The sequence below is a fragment of the Leuresthes tenuis genome, unplaced genomic scaffold (genome assembly GCF_036924035.1).
Source record: "Leuresthes tenuis unplaced genomic scaffold, fLeuTen1.0.hap1 SCAF_2, whole genome shotgun sequence".
Taxonomy (NCBI): Eukaryota; Metazoa; Chordata; class Actinopteri; order Atheriniformes; family Atherinopsidae; genus Leuresthes; species Leuresthes tenuis.
In genome coordinates this window covers 38,565,174-38,581,455 of record NW_027325356.1, presented here as the reverse complement: position 1 = coordinate 38,581,455, position 16,282 = coordinate 38,565,174, and the positions used below count along the sequence as shown (strand labels likewise).

Sequence of the window (16,282 nt, the reverse complement as noted above, 5' to 3'; positions counted from 1 at the left end):
GCCAACATTACAAACTTTATATTTCTGTATCTGCATTTGAGTGACACATTCTTCCTATTGAGCTTTTTAGTCTTTACTTGTGTAAAGGTATTTTTATCATATACTGCAATTTTTTTTGTTTGTTTGTTTTTTTGCTTTTGTTTTGTACATTTACAGGATTATGTGGAAACGCTACTAATCGCCATGGCTCTGTTTATTCTGTCGTGCAGTGTTCAGTGTCTTGTGGAAGCGGAGTTCGTCACCGTAACGTAACCTGCTCCAGAAACACCGGTATTGACTGTGACCCCCAAAAGAGACCTTTAGCTGTCACATCCTGCCATACTCAGGACTGCCCTCAGGTTGTGGATAATTTTGGAGGCCCTGAATTGTCTGGCAGTGGCTGGTCCAGCAAAGAAGTGCTCAATGAAATCAACCCCATTCCTGAGGTGAAACCTCCCCCTAAATACAGCTCCACCAGAGCCCAGCAAAGAAATCCAGATGACCTTAATGGCATTGTTGACTTAGATTTTCACTACCACAATAACATTGAAAATATTGAACGCTCTCGAGAAAACCGTGTTCAAGTTGATGATTTTTACTATGACTATAACTTCATCAACTTTCATGAAGACTTGTCTGATGACTTTGAGAGTGATGAAGAGGACGGCGATTTCAGCTCTCCACAGGAGGCCAAGCCAACCAGCAGTGTTAAAGATTATTATCGCTTGGAAACTACAACTGCTCCCACAGCTGCTCCAACTGCTCTTACACTTACAAAGGTCTATACTCTGAAAACAGGAGAGCCACAGAGCACAAAAGCACTGTATATAAAAGCCAGCTCTAAGCATGCGACCTCTGAAGATTTGTCTGACTTGCTCTCTGAGGATTATCTCTTGCCTGTATCTGCTACTCAGCCACCACTATCATCTTCAACCCAGCATTTACAAACAGTGAAAGTGGATAAAAGCCTGCAGTGGCCTGAAAACATTAGCACTGTGCCAAGTTTGCCTTTCACTACAAAGCAGCCTGCAGAGGTTGAAAAATGGAGGCAGTTTGGGGAGGAGGCTGAAAGTACCTATGAAGTTTTCAGTCAAGAGGAAAATCAGCCTGAGAGTTTCACTGTGACTCAGACGATTACTGCTCTCACTTCCACACATCAAACCACAGATATCACTACAACAGTGAGTGCTAAGGAGATGGGTCATGAGTATGCTTTGACAGAACAAGAAGATTTAGGGAGTCCAGAACCTTTAGGCTCTCTCATGCCAGAAACTGAAAATCAGGTTAAGACTGAAGTCCATCTTGATGAAACTACTTCAGAAATACCTCAAACAGCCACGCAGTCCACAAATTTTCCAGTCACTTTCAGAATGGAGAACTTGGACATGGATCGGAATCATTTCAGCACAGTACATAAAACCAGTGACTCATGGGATACCAACCATGACCTCAGCAAAACACCACTTCCTCCCTTTGAGAAATCCACTCCTCTTCCCATTCCCTTTCTCCTTATCTCAGGTAACCAAAAGGCATCTGATGGTTCCATATCCTTAACTGGAACAGATATTATACCTCCTACAAAACTTAAGAGAGCCACTTCAGCTAATTTCCTAACAGCAACAGTGGAACAGATGCCTACACAACCTGTCTTTGCTGAATCAACTGGAACGTACTCCACATTTGAGCCCTTGTCTCTTGATTCAACTGATTTTGACAGCAATGAAATATTAATTAACCCACTGATGAGGAGCAGCGCTAACAGTCATCCTGACCAGTTTCCAGCAAGCACACGAGACACCCCTCAGCTCAACACAACACCAGCACAATACGTGGATTCACCAACACCTGCTGTTCCCATTCCCCCAACCCGTCCTCCAAGTCTGCGGCCACGTCCTGTCCCAACATCTGTCCAAACTTCAACCTCCACACATGTCAGTGGAGTGGCCTACTGGATATCCAGTAACTGGAGTGCTGTAAGTATTGTGCAACAATTCATGCATTCTTTCTTTCTTTCTTTTTTTTTTTTCAGGCACAGCATTGAGTAACCAGAAAACCTTGGAGATGGAATTTGACTCAGAGCTAATGCACGGCATACATTTGCATATTAAAGCCATACCATGATGCCAACAAATTGTGTCTGCATTTTATCATGATTTATATTCTTTTAAAGTGAGCTTTAAAGTGAGGCTGTTTGTGCATTCAAACTTGAAACTGCAAAGTGTAAATCAAGGGGTGAGAGCTGACACCTCATTGATATGTCACTTACGCTTCTTTGGTTTTCAGTCCTTGTAGTGGCGTTCTTACCTGTTACTATATTTGTGGGCAGTGCTCAACCAGCTGCGGCCTGGGTGCTACCTGGAGGATGCTGACATGTAGTTCTGGATCAGAGTCTGACTGTGATCAGTCCAAGAGGCCTCCCCCAGCCCGACAATGTTACCTGCGGCCCTGCTCAACCTGGAAAGTTGGGGAATGGACTAAGGTGGGACTGCTACTTGTTGAATTATTGTTATACTATCAAAATCAATGTGTCGGACAAGGATAAACTGTTCTCGAGCTGTGAGGTGGTTAAAAAAGAAACTGAGTTGGTAAAATTGAAAGACTTGCTTCTTATGTAAGAGCTGTCCTGGATTGTCCTGGATTTTCTTGTTCTGAATAGGATTATAATCATTAAGATCATAGGTTCTTCAGATGTACGAAGTCAGGGGCAGCTGGGACTGCTGTTGGGACGTTTCGCTATTCAACCACCACCTTATTGGAATTCATATCAGTCTGGCCTCCTTGATGAGTGACAAACCTCATTAAAACATCACAGCATTTCCAGTAGCATTAGACTCGCAGAAACCTGCAAGCTGCAGCAGATGCTGGTCTCATATAAAATCATGTCTCATCTTTTCCAGTGCTCTAAGAATTGTGAAGGTGGCATTAAATTACGAGACGTCCAGTGTTTTGATCTGAGGGACCAACGACCTCTTCGACCTTTCCACTGCCGGGCCATGTCCTCCAGGCCATTAACACAAATGCCATGCAACCTTGAACCATGCCTCAGATGGTACATTTCCTCATGGGGTCTGGTGAGTAATGTAAAGAGACTACAAATTTTATTTTCAGGCAGGTTGGGAAAATTTTTCATCTTCACTGATCGATTTAGAATATACAGACAAATTAAAAACTCTAGCCGTCCGGTGGCACTGAATGTGAAACTTCAGTATAGCCTCATGGGCTCAGTTGTACTTAGGAAAACCCTTGTCACTAAGAGTGGATCTGTGCTGGGAACTGCTCTGGAGTCCATCCTAAACTTAACATGGTGTTTAAAGTGTGTTTAGTCAGAGGCTTTTTCAGCTCTGCTGAAACACAGAACGGTACAGGAGGTTATTCCAGCCGCCAGCAGCTATAACCGTGCATAATGACAGCTTATATTGATAGGTGAGGTCCACCGCTGCATCCAGAAATGTAACCTGAAACTGTGTTATGAATGGATGGAAGCCATGTATTAATTCTGCACAGCGTAGTTCTCTGGACGCAAGTTCAGAACAGAGTTCACGTTTCAACTGCCTTTGGCAAAAACTGACGTCTGGTTCTGTTAGCCAAAGATGAGGAAGACAAATCACACTGGTATAAGTGTAAGATACAAGAGCCAGCATCTATGATGATATAAAGGTGTATCACTGTCTGTGACATGGACGATTGGCATATGTGTGAGAGTACTATTAATGTAGAGGTATATTAGAATTTTTGAGAAACATATGCTTCCATGAAAGTGATGACCCACCTCATGGTAATTTCTCTCCTCCTGTCAGGCCTCATTCTGCACAACTTCCAACAGCTTGACTTCATATACACAGAATGTGCGAGCTTGACTGGCAAGTCTGCAGTCCAGATCTTTCTCCTAGTGAAAATATATGGAACAGCATAAAGAGGGGTCAACAACCATACAGTGGAGAGCAACTAAAACCTTGTATTCAGCAACAATTGGTTATCATTCCTCTGAAAAACTGCAACAATTAGTCTCAATTCTCAAACGATTAAAAAGTGTAATTATAAGGAAAGTTATTGTAGCACAAGGGTAAACATATTTCTTAACTTTTTTTAGGTTGTTGCTAGCATCAAATGTCTAATCTGTTTAATTATTTCTAAATACAGTAGAGGTCATCAGTGAGAACAATATAATATAATATAAATAATTTATTTGGCCTTGTGTCTGCTAATTAAAGGTTCAACGGAAAAAAAACGACTTAGGTTTCTATTACATTTTCGAAAATGGGATTTGTATTATTTCTGAACAGGACAAAATTAAAGGTAAAATGGCTAGGTATAAAAAAAACTAATTGAGATCATTTTTATATGTCTGAAATGATATAGGAAATTAAATGAGGAAGAGCTGTGTAACATGCAGAGTTAGTGGCTTATATGTCTTTTAACAAGATCTTCCACCAAACTGACTACTCAACAGGCAGAACAGCTTCTTAATATTCTTCTCCTATTTTGTTATTAGTCACAGTCAGTTGTTGCAATATCCATGTGCATATTCCATAAAACAGGATGGGAAAACTGGAATTTGTCTCCCATTGCTGCAATGAAATGTATCCATCTGAAAAGAAATGTACTTCCTATATATAAAACACTCAGGTTGTAGTCAGTAAATGTAACAGGAATATGTGCAGAAATGCGGTGTAAAAGCTATTATATTAAGCTGCTGCACTTACAACTTTGAGCAGTGTATCAAATCAAAATCCTCTCTCAATTTAATTGGATAGAGACTCTGCTGAAAGCAAGAACTGTCAATGTAAAAATGACCTGACTGATCCAAAAGGTTCAGAAAAATGTATCAAATATATCACTCTGCTTAAAGCTAAATCCAGTACAACAAACAGTGTGGTTAGATCATGATGTTTAGAGGAGATAAAACATGAGAATTAAATATTTTTGCTCTGGCATGCACACAGTGACAAGCAAGCATTTATCTTTTCTCTCCATCCTCCATGCCTGGTCTGTCTTTTTTTATTTTCTTTCTGTCAATGACAACACAGCCATTATTAGAAGTCTCTTAATTGAATCCCAGTTTTTATTTCAGCAAATATGACATTTGGCTCCTTCCTGTCTTTCTTGGTAGATGCCCCCCCCCCTCTCCCCACCGCGGTCATTTTAGTAGTGCATGTGAAAATCAAAAAGCAGTCAGGAATCAAACTTATTGTATTTGTCACAAAAACTGTAATGTAATTTTGCTGCTGTTTGGTTTGGAGGGAAAAATAAGCAGTTTTTAGAGTCAGAGCTTCCCGCAAATGTTTAAACTTAGCTATTAGTGGCATTTCAGAGGAATCTGTTTCTGTGTCAGTCTAACAAATAGGATTGAGCTGTCAGAAGTGATTTATTATCCAATTCAGCCAATTGCTGAGTCACAGTTTGATCATTATAAAAACATTCCCATATGAAAAGAAAAAAAGATTTCTGTAGTATCCTCAGAGATATTGATGGTCATGAAATGCCTTACTTTGTGCTATTTGCTTCTGCATGATAACATATTTCCTGTTAAACGGAAGCTTCGGTCAACCTTCCCCTGCAAAATTCCAGTCCGCTGTGATTGGTCAATTTCTGTGGGCTGGTCTGGCACTACCCACTGTTACCCATCATCTCATAAAGTTTTCAGTTTTGAGGAAGCATTTCATGAACTTAAATGCTCATACACCGTTTAATGTCAGCAACAATTTTAGGGCATTGGTTGTCTCAAGCTTTAATTTAGATATATCATCAGAATTTCTTTTTGGTCATTTCACCATTTAAAAACACACAAATCTTATTGAATTTCATGAGGAGTTTAATAATGTGGTCAGAGGTTTCTTTGGTTGACGATTCTGCCTTGTTATTGGACAGCTAACCCTTATAAATTCAGATGTGATTGTGCAATCGTTTGACTGCACATCCTTGTTACACTGAAGTGTTTTGGATGAGGACATCGTTATTTACTTTTTTTGTTTTTATCTCTTAGCTCATGTAAAGAATTGTCTATGCTAGAGTCTTCAAAAAAATCAATAGTCACAATAGTTCATGCTCAAATTTTGCATTTAATTAGATATTCATTTGCAACAGCATCACTGCCAGTTTCCCCGTCTTTGCCGGGAGACCATTTTTGGTGACAGTGTAACAGTTCTTTACTGCGGTGCACCACAGCAAATTGGAAATATGCCCTGAAGTTTGTTTTCTTTAAATCATTGTCAGACTTCCCATGAAACACCAGGAGGGAGTGAGAGTTTGTGTGTGTGTGTGCTGTCTCTAGAGACTGTCTCAGTCATAACGACAGGAACCATTAAAACTGCTTGACTCATCATCTAAAGTACCTGTGTCCATCCGGTAAGTGGCTTGTCGTCCTCTCGCTTTGCTGCACACTTTGAACTATCGGTTTATTTTTCAAAGAAACAAGCAGAGGACTCCTGTGATACGACAGTCCCGAGTTTATTATGAGCACACGGGCTCATCTCATTCTGACATGAAATGGTCGCACACTTTTTAAAGTAAAGAAATTAAAGAAGGAGCGCTTGTTTCGTGTGCTGCTATCACTGTGACCCCATCACTAAGACACCAAACTGAGAAGGCATCAACAGCGTGATGAATAAATTGCACTTGTGACCTGATGCGGTTCTACGAGTGGGACCCTTGCAGACCCACCTGTAGAGCCACCGTGTAAAGGCAGAGCTGCGATTTGCTACGTTTGATTACAATCATTCAAATAACACCGTTAAAGTGAATTTTACTTAATATTGTCACTGATAAATGTTTGGTAATAAACAGTTTAGCCCACAGAAATACCAAACTGCTTTTTTTATTTCAGGATGGGATTCATATTAAGTGTTGCATTAAAGTTGATTTAAGCAGCGCACCTCTTTGTGTTGCTGCTCTTATTTTAAATTAGAATCACCAGTGCTATGAGTAGAAAAAGTTCATCTGGGGTTCTTAATTAAAAACCTTTTATGCCCGTTGAATGTTCATTTCTCTGTTCACGGCACCGAAAATGGAGTCTCCCATTTCAGTATGGAGTTCAACCTGAGTCTTTACTTTATCATCTTTTAGATTTAGTTTCATGTCTGTTCTCCATGAACTCGGGACTCCATGTTTGATCTTATGTGTTGCTCAGTGCTCCGAGGTGTGTGGAGGAGGTGAGCAGCAGCGGATCGTCACCTGTCCACAGGAGGATCGATGCGACAGGGAGCTTCAGCCTAGCAACATCCAGTCATGTAACAGCCAGCCTTGTGCTCAGTGGCTGACTGGATCTTGGGGACAGGTACTCTATGCTATAATGAACCATGCTTGATTGTATTTCTAAACCAATTTCACGAAGAAATGCTTATCAAGGAGTTGATCTTGATGTGGTTTTATTACCAGAGGTGCAAAATGGTCTCTGTTATGATTATGATGTCATTATGATTAACTTTTGTGCAAGTATTCGAATTTATGTCCATCCATCTATTCATTTTTAATGCCAGTAGCTGAAAGTAATTCATACAGTGTTTTTTAAAACGGACAGAATCCATTTCAAGAGTCAATGCACTTCAGGAGAAGTTGCGAGCAAAAAAAAAAAACCTAATTGAATCCTGCAATATGATTCAGTACACTGAATGGAAGTATAATAGAAGCTCAATTTAATCTCTATAAACAGAAACGTGCATATGAATATGTAATATCTATGGTCAAGGAACAAGATTTTAGAACTGGAAGCTCTCTGATTTCCATTGTTAATGCATTCATGCATTCTTAGTAAGGATACTCCGATCAATGGACCACCGATAATTATTGGACTATATTTTTTCTATATGTTTTCTTATTTGGTCACTGAGAAGGTCAATCAGAAGCGTTAATCCATCTGAAATTACCCAGAATATCTGACAGACGGGAAAGTTAATTTTCTGGAGAAAGTGGAGGGAGTACTGCTGTTAGTAGCAGGTGAAATACTTTGATGCCAAAGGCAGAGGAGGAATAACAAGTTATTAACAAACCTTTCATCTGTGCATAACAAGGAGATTTGAACAACTAGCCCGAAGGGGGCAGCTTTGTCTCAGTATCGTTGTGCACATTTAGCTTCTATTCTAATTCTTATTTCATTATTTGTTATTCATTTATTTAAATTTTGTTATATTTGATTATCTGGTATGTTTAGATATATACTATTTATTTCATTACTTATCATACTAGAAAACTTTATTTCTTAAATTCTAAAATGCTCCCAATAATAAAGCACAGGCTGTTCTGGTACGAGAGAGTAGTAAAATGCACATGTTGTCCATCAATAGCTATGTTTACACAGAGAAATATTTCCTCATTCCCCCTTCCAGAACCAAATATTGTTCATTTTTGCCCAAATATCTTGATGAGAGCACCCTTAGTTTGTGGTTTGAGAAACATGGATGGCTAATACACACACCAAAAAGAACACTTTAACCGTGAGAGATTATTTTAGGATTTACTTAGCTAAATAAAACTTCTTTAAAACAATTGAACAGAGTCTCTGCCTAGATATATGTTATCTGTCGGCAGTGGCTGCACCACAGGTCCAGAAACACTGAACATTTCCTGGAGAAGTTGTCAGCAAATGACACCAGAGGGTTTTAGAAATTGATGTTGGTGGAATAATGAGACTGCTAGATAATACTGATGAATTACAGTGTTACAACGTTTCGGCACTCATATTTTGAATTGAATGACTTCTACTCCCTTCCTATACCAGACTATCTCTGTTTTCATAATGTTCTCCTTGTAAAAAGGAAAATGTTCCTTGTTCTACTGCTTCGTCTCTGAGCTCTATTGTCTCTTTTGCTATATAAATAACGCTGAATTGAAATGAAAGAGCTGGTGTTTTCATGGAGATGACTTAATCGACTCAAGGATAGGGCTTGTAAATACAAGTAAAAGTAAAACTGAAATTACATCTACCTTTGACAAGTAGATATAGTTCACTGCATAGTGAGCCTACTGGAGTCAGCCTGCCATCAGTCTCAATCATATTCACAGGATAAAACAAGAGAAGAGTCTCATAACAATTAATATTTTTCTAGTGGTGTTTGGAAGAGAAAAGTAATAATCAAATTATGAAGTAATAATGTGACTATTTCAAGAAAAAACAACCCATCTGTTCATAAACATATCTCTTTGTTAGTGTTCAGCTTCCTGCGGCAGCGGAGTGAAGCATCGACTCATCAAATGTGTCAACACAAAGACTGAAACAGGCGAAGAAGTGGATCAAGCTCAGTGTGGCCATGAGCTGCAGCCTGAAGGGACTCAAAAGTGTAATTTGCAAGAGTGTGAGAGCAACCCCTCTGGTGAGTAAATCAGGATGTAAACAAACCATTTTTTCAGGTTTTGCTTGCATGGTTTCACAGTGGAACAGTAATATAAGGAGTTTTGTGTGTTTCCTCAGCTAATATCATGTGTTTCCAGTTTAGAAAAAAAAGTCCTTCTCCAGCAGTTCTTAATTCCTTAAAAACTCATGCCTGTTTCTTACGTTTATATATTTGAAGTTTTGCCATGTAAAAACAACTTCACGTGACCTTTATGCTTCATGGTGCATGACTCTCCATCTTCCTCCTCATTCACCAAATGGAGATCTATGAATATGCTGATATGACTCCGGCCAGATCTCCACCCCTCTGCACCTCCTCAAAGTCTCCTCCACCTTTACGAAACAAATTTAGCTGCACTCATGTTTTTAAAGAACAAACAGCAATGCGATAATGATCAGGACTGCTAACTCTCACCCTCTGAGCTCCGGGATAATAGTCTTTTCATATAAGAGTATGTTATTAATATTGTTTTATTCATTTTCAATGACACACCAGCAGAGATGACTGTCTGCCCAGGGAGGAGACAGCCTGCTTTGGACTCATTGCTTGAAAGAAGTCAGCATGAGCCATCTGACACATTGTGTGTTTCTGGAGAGAGTGGTAGACACAGTCGCATTCTGTGCATCCCCGGAGGCTGTGTGATCCACGTCAGATGGAAACAGCTTCCTTGTGGGTTTTTCCCTGCAGGCAGTGATTGCAAATGAGAGTGGAAAAAAGAGAAAACATAAACTTACCAAGTTACCCCCTCATCCTCACAGTGTCGGCCAGATAAATGTTTGTAACTGTGTCGGTCTCCACAGCTAGTTTAGTGACAAACCCACTGTTTGTGGGAGGCAAATTCAAGAGCGGAGTATTTGCACTGCTGGTGCGCTGGCTCTCTCGCAAAAAGACCTCACTCTTCTTTGCTTTGCTTTGCTTTGTAGAAGCAGAAGCAGTCGTATCAGCCAGGTCTGTGGAGCTCGGGCTGAAAATTAATTAAGTACAAGCAGATACAGCATGTTATGTGGAGAGCACATGATTTTTGAATGAGAGTTTGCAGCACTGATCATTATCTTATTACGTTTTATCATTATATTATTGGTGTCGCAGTCAGTTTTGGCTGGCTGTTCGCTTGTGTTTAGCAGTAATGGGGCAGTGCAGTCCTGGTGGCTATAGTAAACCTACCCTGCAGCCTCAGTGTCTTTAAAGAGAAGAAAAAAAATTAACATAGTGAATATGCCTGTTTATGCTCGTAGTGTCTCCTGGATAATTGGGTGGAACACCGTCACACATTGTAATTAGTTTAGTGACAAAAACTTCTCTGGGTCAAATTTAAGAGGTGGCATTCTGAAAAATGAAGACTGCTGACCCGTGTCCTCTCTGGTGTTTGTGATGGGACACTGTGATGTCTCCAAATGAACTGAATCAACTTCTGTTTAGCTTTAACATCTGTGGATGAGACAAGGCTTGCAGAATCTGATTTCATGCTGTCGGAGTCATCTAACAGAACATGCCCCGTCTGCCATTTTAGCTACAAGAGGAAGATGCACCAACTCGTTTCTCCAGATAGCTTATGTTAGCTTCCTCTGTAACTTGTTGGAGCATTACTCAGGAAGTAGACAGGATTGTTGCCTTAGGTGTTCTACACAGAACATGTGGGCTGTCTGATCTGTCTGAGCTCACCTTTTTGAGGCTAAGGGCTAAAAGCAGCAATCGTCAGCCATAGTGTTGATAGCTGATTTTGCCTGTGATACAGCTGATAATCTTTTTAGCAAAGCAGAACTTTAAGGGGTGTGTGCATCCAGCTTGGGTTAAAAAGGTTAGGATCATCAGACTGTTATAGTTGTTCTATTTGCACAGATGATGGGGTGCATGTTGCTGCTGACAACATCAGCAGGTACTTTCGTCAGAATTATCTTAAATTTAAGCTGCAGTCATAAGTTTAACACACTGCTTCACCATATTGGCTTATTGTTTGTTAAATAAATTACATGGTGCAATATGGCATTACATGTTGTTTATTTGTGGTTGTATTTATTTTTAAGTTTAAGACCTTGTAAGGAACCGTGTTGTGTTTTTTTAATATGTCTGATATGCAAAATCTTTTTTTGAGATTGACACATCAATTGACACATCTCAGATGATGTACATTGTTTTTCACAAGGCTGTATGCTTTGTGTCATCAGACTTGTAGGCCAAGGCCTCAAAAAACAAATAGAAGTGGCCTTACAAGTTAGAAACGAATAATGAACTATAAACTAAAAAAAACTGAAAAGGTGTCTGTTATTAAAGAATGAAAATAATAATGCTCTTTTTCGGTCAAATGAAAGGCAAGAAAACACCTGTTCGCTCTCTTTCAGTGAGTTTCTGCATGTCTTGCTACTTCAAAAGACGAATAGAATAAATAGAGACTACAGGGACCTTTGAGCCTCCTGTATGTCTTCAAAGAGATAGCAGCATTGGTGGAAATGTTACTGTGACAAAAAGCATGAAAACTGTTTGATGGTATGCAAAATGAATTTAGTCTTAAAGCTAAGTGATGTGTTTTGTTTTTGTTTTGTTTAATTTTTTCTCATGATATTTCTAACCTTTAAACCACATATGGTGAGATTGCTCAGTTCTAATGGGAAAATCTGTGTATCCCTCACAAGCTTCTGTCCTTCTGTCTCTCAGCAGGGTTTCACGGCTCACTGATTTAAAGCGTCACTTTGAGCATAAACCTCCATTCACCTTTGAATAGACCTCTCAGTGGATATCTTACGACTCATTTTTAACACATTTTTTTTGTTGCTCTGGGAAGCATTAGTGAATTATTCAAATCATAAAAAAAGCTCGACAAATAATGTAACAGCAGATGCTGGACATAAAGCTCCATTTCTTTGGTACGAATAAGAATTGTGAACCTTGAGGTCAATTTCAGATGATCATGAACATTTATGTGTAGTTGGAGTTACAGAATGGGAGTAAAGGCATCAGTACTTTATGTGGCTGAATTATCAGGCTCCAAAGTCAAAGTGCAGGTGTTTTTAGATTTTTTTTTCTGTGATTTGCATTGCCAAATAGAGCACAGATAACTGCAAAAATCCCTCATGTGAAACAATGCATTCTATAAGCCTCACTTATTCAGCATTGTGAAGGTTTTAGCAATTTATCAGTCATCTTAAACTCCCAACTCTCTTCAGTCATGAGTGATTGAAAAGCACTCTATTGGGACTTTTACTTGAGGCCTTTGGGTACAGATATTAAGGAACAGAACACAGCCACATAAAAAAATCAGAAAACAGTTACATGCCCATTTAAATGAGTATACTGTACAGGAGGAGGAGAATCTAATTATTGACTTAAGTAAGTCTGCTGCTGCTTCTGCTTCGTGGCATGTAGTTTTAATAGGCTGCTTTTCAACACTTAAGCTGTTTTTACAAAAAGATGGAACCCTGGAGCAGGTGCAGAACACTGAGGTCCATTTAGTTCTAGTAGAGCACATAGCTGCAAATGCATCGCACCTCAGCCGCATTTTCGGGGTTGACTTCATATGATTTTGATTCGAACTGACACACAAATTGATCTTTTTCTGGTATCGTGTAAATCTGTTCAGCTGCTTATTTGTTACTAATTGTACTTTAGCTAAAGATAGTAATTATTAAATGTACTTCAGCTAAATATATTTATCTTGTAAGAGATTAAGTTAATCTACAATTGTCAGCCCAGAAAAAAAGAAATATCATTGACTGGATTTTATGGGGCAGCCTTGATGAGGAGTTTAGCATCCTAAGGACACTTCAAGATGTGGTTGGGGGATGTCAGGCGGAAAATCATTTTCACCAGGGCCACAGCTGGCCCACACAGAGGTAATCCTGTAACTATTACTACACGATGATAACTTTCGGTTCTATATTTAAAATGTTTTTGGTGTTATTTTTAATTTCAATTCCATCTTCAAAGTCTAACAATAAAAAGAAAGTATAAGCATCGGGATAGTTGATATGATGTTACCACACGTATCCACAGAAATCCTATCTTTTTATTTCATATGGGTCCTGGTGGTAGCTACATTGAACAGCACTGCTGTATGGTGCATGTGTACGTATATAAAGGAAACATTCATTATAACTTTAAATGCTTTTAATTGGAACTTGAATTGAAATATCCAGCTTTCCATTGCCTCTTTTTATTTTCATTTAGAAGATGTGAATAATAGATGGTGAATGGAAAAGTTACAGATAAAAAAAAGAGATTCCACTAGATTTCAGAGACTTTTAAATGTGAGCTCTTAGCAGGTCACAGGGAGCATGATCTGGCTAATACACCTTGTAAATGGCGTGCAGATATGACTGCCTCTCGTGCTTCTGGTTTGTAAATGCTGTGGACCTAGTGACAGACACAGTGTGTTACTCGTAACCATAGACAGAGAGATGCTACTGCCAGCCCGGCCTCTGTTTGCTGTCACTCTCCACCATTTACACTGTGAGGTTATGAGGTATGAATGTGCCTTACGCTGTCGGAGAAAATGGAAGTGTGGCGTGACAACGTGTGAGAAGGGTCCATTTGCAGACCTGTCAGCAGCCACATCACTCTTAACAAAGCTGTCTGATTCACTTAATTCACGACTGGCCAATCTTCACAGCTGAATGCTCTCCGTCCAGTAAGCTAACCTGACAAAGGTCAGCCCAGCCACCTTTTCCTGCATTCAACTTCCAGTCAGTTAAGATTAATGGCATGTTTCTTACCTCTGTAAACAGTCAGACATCTGTATATTCACAGACTTGATTGATAGCCAAAATTTGTTGCCAGGGATTGGACTGAACTAAATAAATATTTTTTTTTTGTTATTGTTTAAATTAGTAAATTAATCATTGATATATGGTAAATGGACTTGTACTTGTACAGCGCTTTTCTAGTCTAGCTGACCACTCAAAGCGCTTCACTACATGTACTATATATATATAAACCTGCTTTAACCCAGTCACTTGTGAGGACTACATAAAAACAAAGTGAAAAATTAGCTAAAACGTGGCCCGCTCTAACTGTATAATTAGGATGTATTTGCTCCTCTTACTCCACTGATCAGACAACTATACACATGCAGATCAAATACAGCGACACAGGGAAATATGATAAAAATAATATTTTATTTTCTCTTCAAGATTTTTAAATATTGCTGAATAAAACTACAAAAGTAGGCTCTCAAAGTGTCACACTGTGCCAGAACCGCTCCACGGTGTAGGGTCTGCTGTTTAATAGTGTGAGAGGTTTAACTGGATGTGTGGTTAGACCTCCTGGATTTGTTTAAATCTCACGACGTTAGCTGTGGAGGGTTTGTTTATGTAGTACAGGCTGAAGAGGAGCTGTCTCCAAAATGTTGGCTCTTCGAATTTATTGGACTTTGTTGTAGCTTGGTTTTACTTTTATTTCTTATGTCAATTGGAACCAAACTTTGAGAGATTAGTCTCTTACTTCCTTCTGTCAGGTCCCTCAAATCCACTGAAGTGTGTTGTGAAGCGGACAGTGGCGCTTAAAATGGAACTATATATCAAGTGATTGTAGCAGGACTTTGATTTTGCGGCATCTGAAAATCCAATTTAAGATCTGAACTTATAGTAATAAACTGAAAGTAAAATTGAAATCTCTGCGGACACCGGCCATGTCAGGGCAGTTCACTGTGGTGTGTATTGGACAGCGATTGTTTTTGCATATCAGCTTGATAATGGAAATGTCAAATAAAAGCAATTACTTTCAGCATCAGTCAAGGCTATGATACATGAGGACTTAAAAACAAAAGGGCCACATGCAGGTACAAACACAAAGGAGAAAAGGTTTAGACAGTATGCAAACTTTAAAAGAACAAACTGCAGTGATTTTTACATTGCTTTGACATTTACTTTTTGCGGACTATTTGAAACTGAGACTTTTCAGGTTTTGTCTTGTCATCTTCAACTAATTTGTTAATATACACCCTTTTTCCATTTCAGAGCTGACGCACATTCCAAATAAAATTTTGAATGGCTAATAATAGACTAGTAGGGCTAATAACGACCTAAAGAAAAATTTGACAAAGGTAATGTCGACAGGTAAATATGCTCATTATTTGGTACAAAAGCAGCCTCCATGAAAGGCTTTTCATGGAGGCCTTGAGAACAACGGTGGCCAGAGGATCTTCAGTATGTATGTGTGAGAACATTTTTAAAATGTTTATGTAATCTTAATATCATTTCAGGAATAGGGGGGAGTTTCAGTAGTTAAAGGGTAAGCGCTAAAGCCATCAACTAGTGCTGCATGTCACAAATTAAACATCTTTTTTTCAGGGACATCTATTTATTTTTTCAACAAGACAATGCAAAACCACATTTTACACACATTATAAAGGCATGGCATGATCAACCAACCTTGCATTCCTGTTCCCAGTATAGAATGTGTTGAGAATGTTTAAAGGAGACAACAGCCCTGTACTGCTGAACACGGTAATGCCTGAGAGGCTTCATGGCTTGTTATCTGAAAAGTCTGAACATATTTTAAGTGTTCTGCAAAGGTATGGCAGCATTACAAAATGATAAAAGCTTTAGTGTCTAAACTTGACTAGGAATGTGTTGCAGGCCTGACATGCAAAAAAATCATGGATATCAACGTATTAAATGAAGTTACCCAGAAAAAGGGTTTTGATTAATTTTGCACTTTTCATGTTTGAACAAAAAACTCAGAAGGGCTGAAAAAAAACAGTACATATACTTTGTAGTCTCAAACTCTTTATTAAGCCTATATTGAAAAATAAAATGTATACATGATGAAGACTGCAGGTGAAAGAGTTCAACACAGAAATATTCTGTAGAATCAGCACTTTAAAGGTATAGAGAACAGATAATGCTAGCAGCATTCTTGACTGTATAAAGCTGTGTGTGTTGCTTGACGTGGCCCATAACAACAGCACTGATATGACTTGGAATCTGCCTTCCATATAGATGCCACATTACAAGACAAGTGGAAAAGCTGACTGCATTAGCCTG

At 39.0% G+C, this 16,282-nt stretch overlaps 2 protein-coding genes across 2 annotated transcripts in view; one reads left to right on the top strand and one right to left on the bottom strand.

Moving 5' to 3' along the window:
- tdp1 (tyrosyl-DNA phosphodiesterase 1) overlaps positions 1-16,282 on the bottom strand; it is a 330,936-nt gene that overhangs the window by 254,443 nt on the left and 60,211 nt on the right. The gene's annotated exons all lie outside the window — the stretch shown is intronic.
- LOC140302211 (A disintegrin and metalloproteinase with thrombospondin motifs 7) overlaps positions 1-16,282 on the top strand; it is a 116,235-nt gene that overhangs the window by 84,443 nt on the left and 15,510 nt on the right. The window contains exons 19-23 of the mRNA XM_072381026.1: positions 210-1,952; positions 2,306-2,458; positions 2,877-3,050; positions 7,106-7,252; positions 9,122-9,284. Of these exons, the coding sequence (XP_072237127.1) occupies positions 210-1,952; positions 2,306-2,458; positions 2,877-3,050; positions 7,106-7,252; positions 9,122-9,284 (2,380 nt within the window). The remainder of the gene's footprint in view (positions 1-209; positions 1,953-2,305; positions 2,459-2,876; positions 3,051-7,105; positions 7,253-9,121; positions 9,285-16,282) is intronic.